This window comes from Eretmochelys imbricata, chromosome 14 (genome assembly GCF_965152235.1).
Source record: "Eretmochelys imbricata isolate rEreImb1 chromosome 14, rEreImb1.hap1, whole genome shotgun sequence".
NCBI classification, from domain to species: domain Eukaryota; kingdom Metazoa; phylum Chordata; order Testudines; family Cheloniidae; genus Eretmochelys; species Eretmochelys imbricata.
This window is the reverse complement of record NC_135585.1, coordinates 15897224-15911119: the sequence shown is the minus strand read 5'-3', so window position 1 is coordinate 15911119 and position 13896 is coordinate 15897224. Positions and strand designations below refer to the sequence as shown.

The 13896-nt window shown below is 54.6% G+C and overlaps 1 protein-coding gene across 3 annotated transcripts; it reads left to right on the top strand.

Moving 5' to 3' along the window:
* Positions 1 to 2086: 2086 nt before the first annotated feature.
* Positions 2087 to 13640, top strand: TRIM65 (tripartite motif containing 65). 3 transcript variants are annotated; one of them, XM_077833274.1, is made up of 7 exons: positions 2087 to 2374; positions 2888 to 3339; positions 6624 to 6719; positions 6881 to 7114; positions 9270 to 9441; positions 10386 to 10469; positions 12305 to 13640. In XM_077833274.1, the coding sequence occupies exons 1-7, from the start codon at positions 2272 to 2274 to the stop codon at positions 12835 to 12837; spliced, it is 1674 nt and encodes a 557-aa protein (XP_077689400.1). In that variant the 5' UTR covers positions 2087 to 2271; the 3' UTR covers positions 12838 to 13640. The 3 variants fall into 3 exon arrangements, with proteins under 3 accessions (XP_077689400.1, XP_077689397.1, XP_077689399.1); XM_077833271.1 differs by having other exon boundaries at positions 2318 to 2388; positions 2892 to 3339; XM_077833273.1 differs by lacking the exons at positions 2087 to 2374; positions 10386 to 10469 and having other exon boundaries at positions 2873 to 3339.
* Positions 13641 to 13896: the final 256 nt, after the last annotated feature.

Here is a 13896-nt window from a genome sequence, read left to right as displayed (position 1 = left end):
AAGGGGCAGAATTCTGGCTGGGGCTGGAGCCAGTCACCCTAGATGTCAGACTCTCCAGCCCAGTTGTGCGTTTGAGACTTCGGAGTGGCTGCCTGTCCCCATTGCCCAACCTGGAGCTGAGCAGCCAATCAGAACCACTGCAGGAAGAGCTCTTTCCCCCACCTCCAGCAACCCAAACATTTTCAGAAGAGGGACCTGCGGGGGGGTCCCCCTTTCCTCTCCTTTGAGCAATGGGGACAGCTCTTCTGGTACCTCCCTGCTACCAGCCGGCCTAGGGCAAAGGGAGATGACGAGCCCCTGGATATGCCCCCTCCCAGCTGCAGCCACGGAGCAGAGGTGAAGCTGGCAACACTGGGGGTGGGGTGTGTGAACTGATGGGGACCAGATTAATTGCTGGGCAGGAGGTGGGTTAGATGGGCGGAAGGAGCTCCTGCACAAGGGCTAAAATTGCCTGTCCCAGTAAATTTGGGAGGGTGGGCAACACTAATTGTGCACGCACACACGGGGGTCGGGCGGGGGAGTTCAACAATCAAAAGATGGGACAAAAAATTCCCAATACCGTGTAATCTTTTTCTTTAAAAATCTCATGATTTTTGATGTCCTGAGGTTGGCAAGGAGCCCTGGGTTTTTCAGCTCAGCCTCTGCAAATATTGACAGGTTTCAGAGTAACAGCCGTGTTAGTCTGTATTCGCAAAAAGAAAAGGAGGACTTGTGGCACCTTAGAGACTAACCAATTTATTTGAGCATGAGCTTTCGTGAGCTACAGCTCACTTCATCACTGCTGCAGTTTCCACGGTATACATCCGATGAAGTGAGCTGTAGCTCACGAAAGCTCATGCTCAAATAAATTGGTTAGTCTCTAAGGTGCCACAAGTCCTCCTTTTCTTTCTGCAAATATTGACTGTGGAAGGAGAAACACCCTGGGGGTGTATGTTTGGGAGGGGGGCAGTGATTCCCAGCCGCAGCTTGGGCGGGGGTTGGGGGGTGAGGTGTGGGGGAGTTCAGATGGGGGTGGAGTGTGAACTCCTGGGGCTAGGCGGAAAGGGGATGGGGGGCAAGTTAATGATTACCTGGAGCAGGGGTGGCCAACCTGAGCCTGAGAAAGAGCCAGAATTTACCAATGTACATTGCCAAAGAGCCACGGTAATACGGCAGCAGCCCCTCATCAGCTTCGCACCCCCCCTGCTCCTAGAGCCTCCCACCCACCAGCAGCCCTGCTGATCAGTGCCTCCCTGCTCCATCCCTCCCTCCCTGAGGGGGAAGGAGCGAGGGCAGTGCAGGCTCAGGGGAGGGGGCAGGAAGGGGTGGAGTGGGGGCAGGGCCTGTGGCAGAGCCAGGGGTGGAGCCGTGAGCACCCCCCGGCTCATTGGAAAGTTGGCGCCCGTAGCTCCAGGCCAGGAGTCAGTGCCTGGACCAGGAGCCGCACGTTAACTCGTGAAGAGCCGTGTGGCTCCGGAGCCCCAGGCGGGCCACCCCTGACCTGGAGGGTAAAGGACAAAGCAGCTAGCCTCTGAGTACCATACAGAGGCAACTGGCTTTTTATTATTTCCAGAGCACTGTGTGCAAATATGGGGATTTTATAACAAGTAGTAAGGAAACCAAGCAAGTGAAGCTCTCCCCCCGCGACAGAGCGTGACTACACTGCCCACGTCCCAGCGCCAGCCGCAGCCATGCTGTAACACAGGCAGTGTGGTCACACCCTAACAAACCAAGCGGAGCCCTCGCTGAAAGATCTTGCAGCCTGAAGGCACTTAGGAGCAAAACAGCAAGAATGTACAGCTGCTGGCATGTGTTATGGCCTTGATCTCATGGCAGGAGGGGGAAGTGCCTTGCATCATGCACCAGCAGCTCTCTCTGCACCATTCCCCCTCTGACTCCTCCCCAGAGACAATTAAAGTGGTAACAGCAGAAAGATCATTGGGTCCCAGTAGAACACAGGCTGTTTTGTTACCTAGGTTCAGTAATTCCACTTGTTAGTGAATTTGGGGCCCACGCTCAGTCGAGGCAGTGCCTCCGAGTTAGTGATCTGCACTGCTGTGCTTTGTTATTATGGGGGCGGGGTGGGAGGGATTGCCCCGAGGTTAGGCTTTGCAATGATCTCCCAAATGCATGACGCAACCTTTTGCAGGAGCGCTGCCTTCCCGTATTGACGGAACATGGGGGAAATGCAACATCCTGTTATGAAGCTGCATTGAAACGCATGGTACATTTCAGCTTTGCTAGCAATCAGTCCCCAGTGATCAAGGCACCTGACCAGTGCTAGGGTTATGTATGGCTAGAGATGCTCTGTGCAGGAAATTTGGTTTTGCCAGGCTCAGCTTCCTCACACCAGCAGGGGGCAGGAGTGCTGCATCGAAAACACATGGAGAGTGTCTAAGTGGACCTCAGGTAGGTCCTCTCTGGTTTGCCAAGGGCTCTGACAGGGGCCCAGATTGTGTAACAGAAACAGAAAAGTGGGTGGTGAGGGGATGCAGGGATGCCTGGATTGTAAAAGACATCCCTGTCCTTGTCCCCAGGTCAGGGGTGGCCCGCCTGTGGCCTTGGAGAAAATAGACATTCAGGCTGAAAGCTGAGACTCCCGTCAAAGGCTAAACAGAAAACAAGGGACTCCAAAAAATTAGCCAGCAGCATGCTGCTGAGTGAAGACAGCTTTTTCAGACACCCAGGCAGCCGGCAGGCTGTGGAGTTGGGGGATATGAAAACCACAAAACCCACTTGAGAGAGCTGAGAACATGCATTGATAAACCACAATGCAGCTTGCCTGTGTGTCTCTTTAAGAGCTTGCTTGGCTCTGTGCCATCTCTGTGCCCGTCCCTCCTCTCTGTGATACGTAGCTCTGTCCTAGCCTCCTTGCACGCTGCTATCTGTGAGTTCCTTCTCTGCCTCATCAGGATGGCCTCTCAAGGTCCCCGGAAGTTGGAGGAGAAGCTGGTCTGCTCCATCTGCCTGGAGATGTTTGGGACAGCGGTGACCATGCCCTGTGGGCACAACTTCTGCATGAAGTGTATCAACAACCACTGGGATAAGGAAGAGAAGGAGGCTTCTCCGGACAAGAAGGACTACACCTGCCCCGACTGCAGGCAACACTTCGAGAAGCGGCAGGAGCTCAGGAAGAACGTCGCCCTTTGCAGCGTGGTGGAACTGATCAGGTCTGGGGAAGTGCAGGCCTCCAGCGCCGAGAGGAAAACCCCCGCCAGCGGAGCGAGGTGCTCCAGGCACGGGCGGCCCCTGGAGCTGTACTGCCAAGAGGACAAAATGTGCATCTGCTGCGTGTGCACAGTGAAGGAGTGCCGGGACCACCACAGGGTCCTGTTCGAGGAGGAGCGCAAGAGAAAGGAGGTAGGTGTCCCCTGTGATCTGCTCCCAGTCTGCAGGGCCATGGCGAGAGAGATCAGCTCTCCTGCCTGCCTCTGTGTCAGTCCTGCAGGTGGGAGGGTGGGTGAGTGTGCTCTCCTCCTTGAAGCAGAAGTTTGGTGCCTGGAATGCTATTCCTGACCCTGGCTTGTGGGGCTGTGTGGCCTTGGCTAAGTCGTTTACCCTCTGCATGCCTCATGTTCCCTGTCTGTAAAAGAGGCAGTGAATCCATGCCCCTCTCTGATGACCCTTGGATGAAAGGAGAAAGAGATACAAGCGTATTTGCATATTTTAACTAGACCAAGGCTCAGCAGAACTGGCAGCTACTGCAGCGTGTTTGGACACTAAATAGTTAATACGGCTGGTATGCTGTCTGGAAACCAGCTCCTGGTCTTCCTCCCAGCTTCCATGTGCGTGCGCACCAAGTCCCGAGCTGTACAGGGAGACGCAACAGACCTTAGAGCATATGCAGCACCGAGCTGAGGAGGTTTGACTGTGATGGGGTGTTAAGCCATGGCCAAAGGAATAAGTTTTATTTAGGGATCAGAGTCTTCTGCTGGTTGGATGCACCTGCTGCCCAGGACGTCAGGGGAGAGACCCAGCCTTGCACAGGTGGAAGGACTGTGTCCAAATTCCTATTGGCTGGTGCTGCCTTTTAGCAACACAGTGCTGTAGCCAGTACGCGGCATCCAAGCTGAGCCGTTTCCTCTGAGTGTGTGTGTAAGGTGGAGCTAGGAGAATTTGCAGAAGGGAAATAAAAGGGTTTCTAGGTCAGGTAGCCCTCTTCAGAGACCTGCATTCTGTTCCCATGTGACCCAGGACAATGCCCTTCCCCCTCCGTGCCTCAGTTTCCCCCGCTGTAAAATTAGAATGCTGATACTTACCTTCCTTTGTGAGGTGCTTTGAGACCCGTGCACCCAAAGTGCTGGAAAAGAGCTAAATATCCCCATTGCTCAGGAGGGTGGAATAAAGGAGGATGTGAAAGGCTGTGGGAGCTTTTGCTGGGGAGTGGAGTTTGCTGGGGGATCTGTGCAGGGTATATGGATATTTGCAAAGGGGATAAATGTTGTCAAAGTGCTGAGGGTGCCCTGGGTGGCAGGGGCACGTGTTATTCTGTGCACACTGATGGATAGTAATGGGTGGTTATTGGAAGCGAGCTGGTCAATGAGGTAAAGTTACTGTACTGCTGTGGTGGGTTGTTAGAAAGTCCTGTTTGAATGTATCGGGGAAACTCAATGGGGGGCTGTGGGCAGGGCACACAGGAAAGACACACACCAGAACCTGTGAACAGGCCCAGGCACACACTTGGAAGACACCATTGCAAGCTGGATCCTGTCCATGGGTGGCAGGTGAACCGCGGGCTTGAGGAAGCTAGCCCCCAACCCTTCCCCAGTCCTGGAGGGCCAGGCAGGCAGTGTGCCCCCCACCCCCAGCTAGGGTTGCTAGGTGTCCGGTTTTCAACCGGAACACCCAGTTAAAAAGGGACCTTGGTGGCTTGGGTCAGCGCCGCTGACCGGGCCGTCAAAAGTCTGGCCGGTGGCACAGCAAGGCTAAGGCAGACTCCCTACCTGGCTCTGCGTGGTTCCCCAGAAGTGGCAACATGTCCCTCGGCTCCTAGGTGGAGGCGCTGCCCCCATCCTGAGTGCCAGCACCACAGCTCCCTTTGGCTGGGAATTGTGGCCAGTGGAAGCTGTGGGGGTGGGTGCCTGCAGGTGAAGGCAGTGCGCAGAGACGCCTGGCCATGCTTCTGCCTTGGAGCCGAGGGACATGTCGCCGCTTCCAGGGAGCCGCCCGAGGTAAGCACCCTAAACCCCTGCCCCAGCCTGGAGCCCCCTCCCGCACCCTGAATCCCTTATTTCTTGCCCCCTCTCAGAGCCCACACCCCCTCCCATGCCACAACCCCCTGGTTTCAGCCCTGAGCTCCCCCCTGCACACCCTAGCGCACCCTAACCCCTCAGCCCCAGCTCGGAACCCCCTCCCGCACTCCAAACGCCTTATCCCCGGCCCCACCCCAGAGCCCGCACCCCCAGCCAAAGCTCTCACCTCTCCCATACCCCACTCCCCAGCCTGGAGCCCCCTTCTGTACCCTGAACCCCTCATTTCTGGCCCAATCCTGGAGCCCTCACCGACTCCTGCATCCCAACCCCCTGCCCCAGCCCAGTGAAAATGAGCAAGTGAGTGAGGGTTGGGGAGAGTGAATGACAGAGGGAGGGGGGATGGAGTGAGTAGGGGTGGGGCCTCAGGGAAGGGGTGGAATGGGGCGGAGCCTCAGGGAAGGGGCGGGCAGGGTAAGGGTGTTCGGTTTTGTGCGATTAGAAAGTTGACAGCCCTACCCCAGCCCGAGCACTGGGCGGGCAGCGTGACCCCGAGCGCCAGAGCACTAAGCAGGCGACACGAGCACCAGCTCCAGTTGCCCAGAGTCCCTGGCCACAGGCCATCCCCCACTAGCCCCAGCCCTGGCCACGGGGAAAGGAAGAGCTGCAGCAGAGAGTGGCAGGAAGCAGGAGAGGTCTGGGGATGAAGCGTGGGCGGTAGGCTAACCAGATAGCAAGTGTGAAAAATCGGGATGGGGGTGGGAGGTAATAGGAGCCTATATGAGAAAAAGCCCCAAATATCAGGACTGTCCCTATAAAATAGGGACATCTGGTCACCCTAGTGGGCAGGGCCATGCAGGACTGTCTGGGGAGACTCCACCTTCCCCAGCCTTTGATACTTGCTGCCCATGATCATATCTCCAGCAAGCCACAAGCCTCATTCTGCCAGGCTGGAAACTAGGGAGCCAAAGGACATGAGGCAGTCAAAAAGCCCGTCTTTGGAAAGGAGGAGCCGGGTTACTGTCAGAAGCTGTCCAGGGAGACAGGGTGACAAAGAGAGAGACTGAGGAGGGGGTCTAAGTAAGACATTGGGCCTTCACAGAGCCAGGCAATGGTGAGCCTCAGAGCAAAGCCAGAGACGGGTCCACTCTGGGCTGTTCTGTGGTGTTTAAGATCTGTTTTCTCGTAAATGCTTTTAGCCTCCTGTGCTGTAAGGAGGCTGTTTGGTCACTGCATTGACCACTGTCTGTGCTCTCAGAGGGACCTGAGCTGCTGGCTCTGAGCCAAGTCCTGGTTGATCACAGGGGACTGGAGCCCAGAGCCTAGTCTGAGAGTGGGAGAATCGCGTGATTCCAGGTGACGAGAACATGGGGAGATCAGAGGGGCAGTTTGCCCACTACCTGTGGCACTGAATATTGTCTCACATTACACTTCGGGATCTGGCCTCTTTTGCAGGTCCTTTTAGAAGAGTCTCTGGCGAAAACCCAGGAGGAGACCGTAAAGACCGAGGAGGAGATCTACAAACTGGAGGAACAAACTGGCACCATAAAGGTAGTAAGGCAAAGGCAGTCACCCCTCCCCACAGCTGGGATGCCAGGGGCTGGCGCCAACTGCTTCTCCCTCTGGATAGGGCTCGGGGAGGAAGCCACCCAACTGCTGTCACGTCAATTCTTTGTTTCGTCATTTCCAATGATTTTTTTTTTTCTACCCAGGATTCTTCAGAGAGGCTGAAATCGGGGATTTTGCAGAAGTTTGCCCACCTGATGAAAGAGCTGGAGGAGTGCAAGAGGGGGGCCGTGGACAAGATAGAGCAAGAGCAGGCCACTGCCCTAGGGCAAGTGGAGGAGAACTGGAGCCAGCTGCAGGATCATCTGGCCATGCTCACCCAACACCAGCAAAAGGCCCAGGAGCTGCTGACCTGTGTGGACGACATGAAATTCCTAGAGGTATTGGGGTCCGCCCAGCCATGAGTGGGGGAGCTACGACTACCCTGTGGCCATTGGCCTGGCCACGTGTAGGCCAAAGGCAATTTCTCTCTGTGTATAATGCCCTGTCCACACAGGCAGCTGTACCAGTCTCAAAGCTAGCTAAGAGGGTGCATAACATCTGCTCACAAAGAGAGCCTCAGGTGTGTGGAGGATAGGTCCATTAATGGCTATCAGCCAAGATGGGCAGGGATGCAACCCCATGCTCTGGATGTCTCTAGCCTCTGACTTCCAGAGCTGGGAGTGGATGACAGGGGATGGCTCACTCATTGATTGCCTGTTCTATTAATTCCCTCTGAGCACCTGGCATTGGCCACAGTCAGAAGACAGGATAGTGGGCTAGGTGGACCATTCATCTGACCCAGTCTGGCCATTCTTGTGTTCCTAGACCCTCTACACTATGTCCAGCCAGAACCATTTAGAGACAACTCACCCCCCCCACACACACACACACCCATCTCTCCCTTCCCTGCACGCGCACAGTGGAAACTGAGTCTGAGTCTATAAAGTGGCTGGCTGGCAATTTTAACGTAGAGTATGGACTAGAGATGGGCCTAATCGAATTCCTGACTCTGAAACATTGGTGTGCCCGAAACGTGACCCTGGGCAAGGATCCAGCGGTTTATGAATAGCCCCCACTTTTCCAAGGAGTGAAAGTCAAATCCAAGTACGGAACAGCCCCGCACTTTTCAGTCAGGATCCAGAGTCTGTTTGCAGCTGAAAAGGGCCCATTGTCAGCCGAATCCAACCTTCTTCCGCGAGTGCCCTTGACACAGTGGGGCCTGAACTCTGAGAAATTGCATCTCTGCCCTCCTCTGGTGGTTTGTAAAGGACTCTTGTGCACGGGTGTGCGGGCAGAACCGAAGCAACCCCATGCCCATGCTCGGTGCTCTTCAGCTTTGCTGCAGCTGCTCCTGGGAAACACCTTCTTGCCAAGATGGTGCGCGTGAGCTCCCCCTAGAGGACTGCATGAGGCATTGAGGCATGCAAATAATGTAACTAATTCTATGGAATGCCATGTTACAAGCTTCAGAGTAGCAGCCGTGTTAGTCTGTATCCGCAAAAAGAACAGGAGGACTTGTGGCACCTTAGAGACTATTTGAGCTGTAGCTCACAAAAGCTTATGCTCAAATAAATTTGTTAGTCGCTAAGGTGCCACAAGTCCTCCTGTTCTTTTTGATGTTACAAGCTGACAACATATCCTTGCTTGGGGTGCTGTGTTCAGTTTGGGTCCCTCCCTTTCCAAACAATACAGAAAGATCCAGATGAGGGCAATGGAAATGGTTAGAGGCCTGTGGGAGAAGGAAGAGGATTCATTTTAGGGTTGCCAACTTCTAACTGCTGAAAACTGGGCACCCTGCCTCACCCCTGGCCCACCTCTTCCCCAGGCCCTGCCCCTGCTCACTCCTCCCCTGTTCTGGGACTCACCTGCCACCTGCAGAGCTGGGCTGGGAGGAGCTGACATGGAGCCTTCACGCCCGCCCAATTGGGGCAAAGGGGGGGAGTTGGCCGCCAGAGCAAGGGGCCGGGGTGGGGAAATTGGGGCAGATAAGATCACACACACACACCCCCTCTCTGCCAGAGAGGCTGGAGCCAGCCGGGAGCAGCCAGCCACTTCTGTCCATGAGCAACTCCGCCAGGCTCCAGCTGCAACTGCTGTGCATCCCGCCCTATGGAGGTGGAGGCCAGTTACTGTGGGTAACAGGACTTTTCGTGTCCAGTCAGCACTGCTGACTGGACACTGCCAGGTTCCCTTTTCGACCGAACTTTCCAGTTGAAAACCGGACACCTGGCAACCCTAATTAGACTGTTCGACCCCAGTGCTACTCCATAAAGGCCCCTGTACAGAGGAACATCACCCATTCTGACCGTGATAGGAGCAGTGGGTGCAGCTGAACACAGCTGAGCTACCGAAGTAGCCCAGGACAAGCCGTTCAGCACCATGAAGTAGCAGAGAGGTCCTGGAGCAGATGACTTGGGGAAGTGGATGCAGAAGCCAGGGGACATGATGACTGTGCCTTCGTGAGAAGGGGGTTTCTGAGCTGTTGTGCCATTGAGCCTCAGATCTGAATGCCGGTATGTGCTGCATTTCCTCTCCTCTTCCTGTCCCATGCAGGAATTCCTGCTGCTCCCTTCTCCGGGCAGCCTGGGAGTTTTGCCAGCTGTTGAGTTCAATGTGGCCAGCACGGTGGATCCCACTGCTAAGATCCTCACCAAGGTCTCTAAGCTTTTGCTGGAGGATTTGCCCAACTCTCTGAACCCAAAGGCGGCTGATGCTGAAACCAAAGGTAAGCTCTTCCCTTGGGGACCTTCCCCCCACTGCCCAGCTGGACACCAAGTCACTGTCCCACCCCTGCCTGTATAAATCACCTCTCTGCAGTGGAACTGCTGTAGATATGTTGGGCCAACGTGCAAGGGGGCGTGGTGGAGGGGACGTCTCACCATTCATATCACAAGAATCCCCCCCTACCCCCACACGTGGCACTAGAGGGGCCCCTTGTTGGCTTGGCCAGGTTTTTGTTACCAGATCTACTGCAGTAGCCTGAAGGTTGGGCCGCATTGTGCTAGGTGCTGTACAAACAAATAGCAGATGACAGTCTGAAAGACATAACAGGCAGATGACAGAACAAGACATAACAGAACAAGTTGGTGTCCGGTGCTTAGCATCCATTACTTTAGCATCACACCCACTAATGGATTTAGCATCGTGGCACCCCTGTGAGTAGATTAAGTGACTTGCCCAAGATCACACAGGGAGCGTGTAGCAGAGCAGGGAACTGACCTAGGTCTCCCTCCAAAGTCCCAGGTTGGCATCCTGACCACTGGGCCATCCGTCCCCTCAGACAAGCAGGCTGGGTGGGGCGGGGCCAGGAGATGTAATGGGATGTGCCAGTTCTTAGGGGGTCAGGAGATTGATTCCAGCTCCCCAGTTTAGCTCTGATCAGGGTCTGCTTTACTGCATGCACTGGGGCTCTTGCGTATAGACATGGGCTCCCTGGCAGGCCTGGCTGGACCCACTCCCTTGGCTGTAAGAACATCAGAGTGACAGAGCTGGAGTTTTTGTTAAACCCTCGTTTCCTTCCTCCCACCGCAGAGACACAGACACAGACGGGTGGCTGCGACTGAGCGTCAGAGCCGGGCTGTGCTTGTGGAATCCCGCCCAGATGCCTCTGTCTGTGGGAACAGTTCCCTCCTTGTATCTAGAGCTTTCCCTTTCTCTTTTGCTCTGCAGAGTCAACAGAGCCAAAGGCGCTTGCTGTGGTGAAGGCAGGTCCAGCTCTGCCCGAGTGTGAATTAAGAGCGGAGCTTCTGAGGGGTGAGGCAGTTCTGGGTCTGAGTGCAGCTCAGAATAACACGTGCTGGGAGCCGGCCATGCGGCTGGGTGGGAAGAGTAGGAAAGTGTGCCTGTAACCTATGAAGGGGACTGGTGTTTCCTTCTTGGATTGTTAACAATATAGCAATTTAGCAAGCCAAGGCCATGCCTCAGGGGGCTCTGAAAGAGGCTCCAAAGAGTTACCATTTTAGAGGAAAATCTGCAATCCCTAGGCAGGATGGCTTTGTGTGGCAAAAGTGATCTGGATTTTACCCCTGCCTCTGACACGGGCTTCCTCGGTGAGTTTGGGCACTGCTGTTATCTCAGCTGCCCTAGCAGTAGGGGATCAGAATACTCAGTTGCCTCACAAAGGGGCAGGGATTTCAGTCATCCACCACCCCCTCCACCCCACCCCGCTTCTCTCCCTGGCAAGCATCAGGTGCCTGCTCCCGCCCAGCCATATTTAGGCACAGAACTTTCCCAGGGGAGTGCTGAGAAGTTCAATCACTGCAAGCAGCTGCCAGGCTCCTGGCACAGAGCGGGGATTCGTCTTGGCTGGTCACATCTGAACTGCGTGCCTCAGGGCACAGCATAGAATTGAAGTGAAGGGGCAGCCAGTCCACAGAGAGCTGCTCCAGACATAGGGGAAAGGGGTAGCACCCTCCCAGTACATTTGACCCTCCCCAACCCACCCTGCCTCAAATCTTAATTGATCCGGGCAGTCTCCTGGACTCTGCTCCCTTGTTTTAAGAACTTTGTGTCTCCCTGGATGTTATCGCTTTACATCTTTTCTCTCTGAACAATCACCCCGCTGGGTCTATCAGACGGTCTCCAATTTGGCTTGTTTAGCTCCTGCTTTCAAATAATGGGCAGTGCAGACTATTGTGCCCAGGTCCACAATGAAAACCCGGCCCTCTGAGAAAAGGACATAGCCCAGTGGTCTGAGCAAGGGGCTGAGAGCCAGGAACTTCTGGCTTCTGTTCTCAGCTCTGATGCCAATTCTTAGAATGCCCTTTTAACCCTCTCCACCCCAGCTTCCCCATCTGTAAAACAGGGATATTAGTATTTACTACACACGTTTCTAATATACCCATCACCACAGTGCCTGGAAGATCAATCATTAATACTTACAGCGCAGGGCTGTTACAGGGATTGGTTAATGTCTGTAAAGAGATGTGTTAATAAGCAGTGCCATATAATATTTGAAACATTATTAATTGTAATAATGTTATTTATTATTAATAAATAAAGGTCCATAGGAGCTAACTGAGCAAGGTTATCTCCAGGTAGGACTCCAATGACTGGGGAGCAGTAGCACCCCAACAGGGGTCAGTGCATCTACTGGGAAATGCTGGGGATAGTGGGAAATGCTGTGAAATAGTTCTTAGTACCAGAACAAAGACAGTGCTGGCAGAAGGCCACTGGCAGCATCCTCTTCCTCCTCCTCTCAGAGGATCTCAAAGCACTTTGCAAGAATTCATTAATTTAACCTCCTGATACCCCTCTGAGTATCTCTATTCCCATTTTACTGCTGGGGAAACTGAGGCATGGGGAGGGGATGTGACTTGCCCGAAGTCACACAGTGTGCCCATGCAAGAGCCAGGAACAGAACCTAGAGCTCATGACTCCCAGTCCTGTCCCTTACCCTCAAAATCGCTTCTTCCACCCAAACGGGCTTTGCATTTTCCATCTTCAGAGAATTTTACATAGCTGAGGGATGCCCGGGCTGGACTCCTGACATAGGCAGGGGGTGGGGGTTGGGAAGGAGCAAGGTTAAAGGAAAATTAAATTGTTTTAGTCCCCCTGGTTTACACTGTGGATGTCCATGTTGCCCACAGATCATCAAAATTTGACCTTCGACCCAGACACAGCCAATAAGTACCTGCAGCTGTCCAATCAGAACCAAAAGGCCAAGCACACTCATTCTCCTGATGGCCTTTGTCAGGATCATGCCGACAGGTTTGAGCTTTGGCAGGTTCTGTGCAGCCAAAGCTATAGCCAAGGCCGCCACTACTGGGAAGTCAGGATCTCCAGCCACTCCATCATCCTAGGTGTGACATACAAGAAAATCCAGAGGAAGAAGCAAGCTGGTCGCTCCTTCAGCATCGGGCTGGATGGATTGTCCTGGGGGCTGCAGATCCGGGAGGACTGCTACTTGGCATGGCACGAGGGCCAGTCACATAAGATCATGGAGCCCTTGTACAAATGCCTCGGAGTCAGCCTGGACTATGGCACAGGTGTCCTGACGTTCTATGGCATCGGGGACAAGATGAAGCTCCTCCACTCTTTCCACTGTGTCTTCACTGAGCCCCTCTACCCAGTCTTCTGGCTCTGCGAAGGCAGAACTGTCACCCTTTGCCAACAGAACTGAGCCAGCAGCTGGGATGCAGAAGCCAAGCCATAGCCAGCGGGGCGTATCCTATCTTGCAGCCAGCTGCCTGGCTTTATTCGGTGGGCAGCCTACTAAAGCTACAGCCAGGACTGGAGGTGTCACAATGCAGTTGGTTTGACGGGGCCGAGGCGACGGGGTTGCAATGAATTAAAGACGGGCAGATGAGGCAGGGAGCCTGAAAAGCACAGAAACATGACTGGAATGAAAATTGCCCAAGTAGTTCAGCCATATGTAAATTAGAGTTGGGTGGCAGGAGACCTGCTTCCTTACCTGACACAAGGATCCCCTGGTGGAAGAGCTGAAGCTAGTGGGAGTCACAAGGCACCTGGCATCAGTCTTGTTGCGTGTGGACGGCATTGCCTGTCTCCAGCCCCTGTGACGTAACAGGGAGAAGTTAGGGTCCTGTGGTGGCACCAGTGAAAGGGCTGCTGTTTGGGAGGCTCTGATGAGATGGTGGCAGGAGGGGAGATAGCACAGCTTGGTCTCCCAACCCTCACTTTCTCTGCCTCCCAGAACCTTGGACGGTCACCTCCTGCTTTCTGTTCTACAGAGCAGTTGCTGTCAGAGAGGAGCCCTTGCATAGGCACCGACTCCATGGTGCTCTAGCCCCGGAGCAGCCACGTAAAAAAACCAGTGGGTGCTCAGCACCCACCGGCAGCCTCCCGGATCAGCTCTGCCTCCTCCCCCTCCCTCCCAGCACCTCCCGCCCTCCTCGATCAGCTGTTCAGCTGCCTGCAGGAGGCACTGGGGAGGAGAGGGGGCAGGAAGAGGCTGGGGAGGGGGCAGAACGGGGTGGGAAGAGGCAGGATGCGGGAGGGGTTTGGGGACTCAGAACATTCAGAGCACAGCAGGGGTGGGGGATGAGAGGGAAGTGGACTTTTCCCTCTGCTCCAGGGACAGTCAATTCCCATGGTTGGGTTCTACTTGTTTTTAAAAGTCCCCGTCTGCAATAAAGCTCCATTTTCTAATGCTGTGAGAGTTCGCCTGGGAGCTCAGGCCTGGTGAAAGGTGCTGGATCGCCAGACAGCCTGGAGGAGG

Coding starts and splice junctions, on each gene's coding strand:
- TRIM65 (XM_077833274.1), top strand. CDS start 2,272: ATGGCTAGAGATGCTCTGTGCAGGAAATTTGGTTTTGCCAGGCTCAGC. Junction 2,375..2,887: donor GAAAACACATGGAGAGTGTC/TAAGTGGACCTC, acceptor TTCTCTGCCTCA/TCAGGATGGCCTCTCAAGGT. Junction 6,720..6,880: donor AACAAACTGGCACCATAAAG/GTAGTAAGGCAA, acceptor TTTTCTACCCAG/GATTCTTCAGAGAGGCTGAA.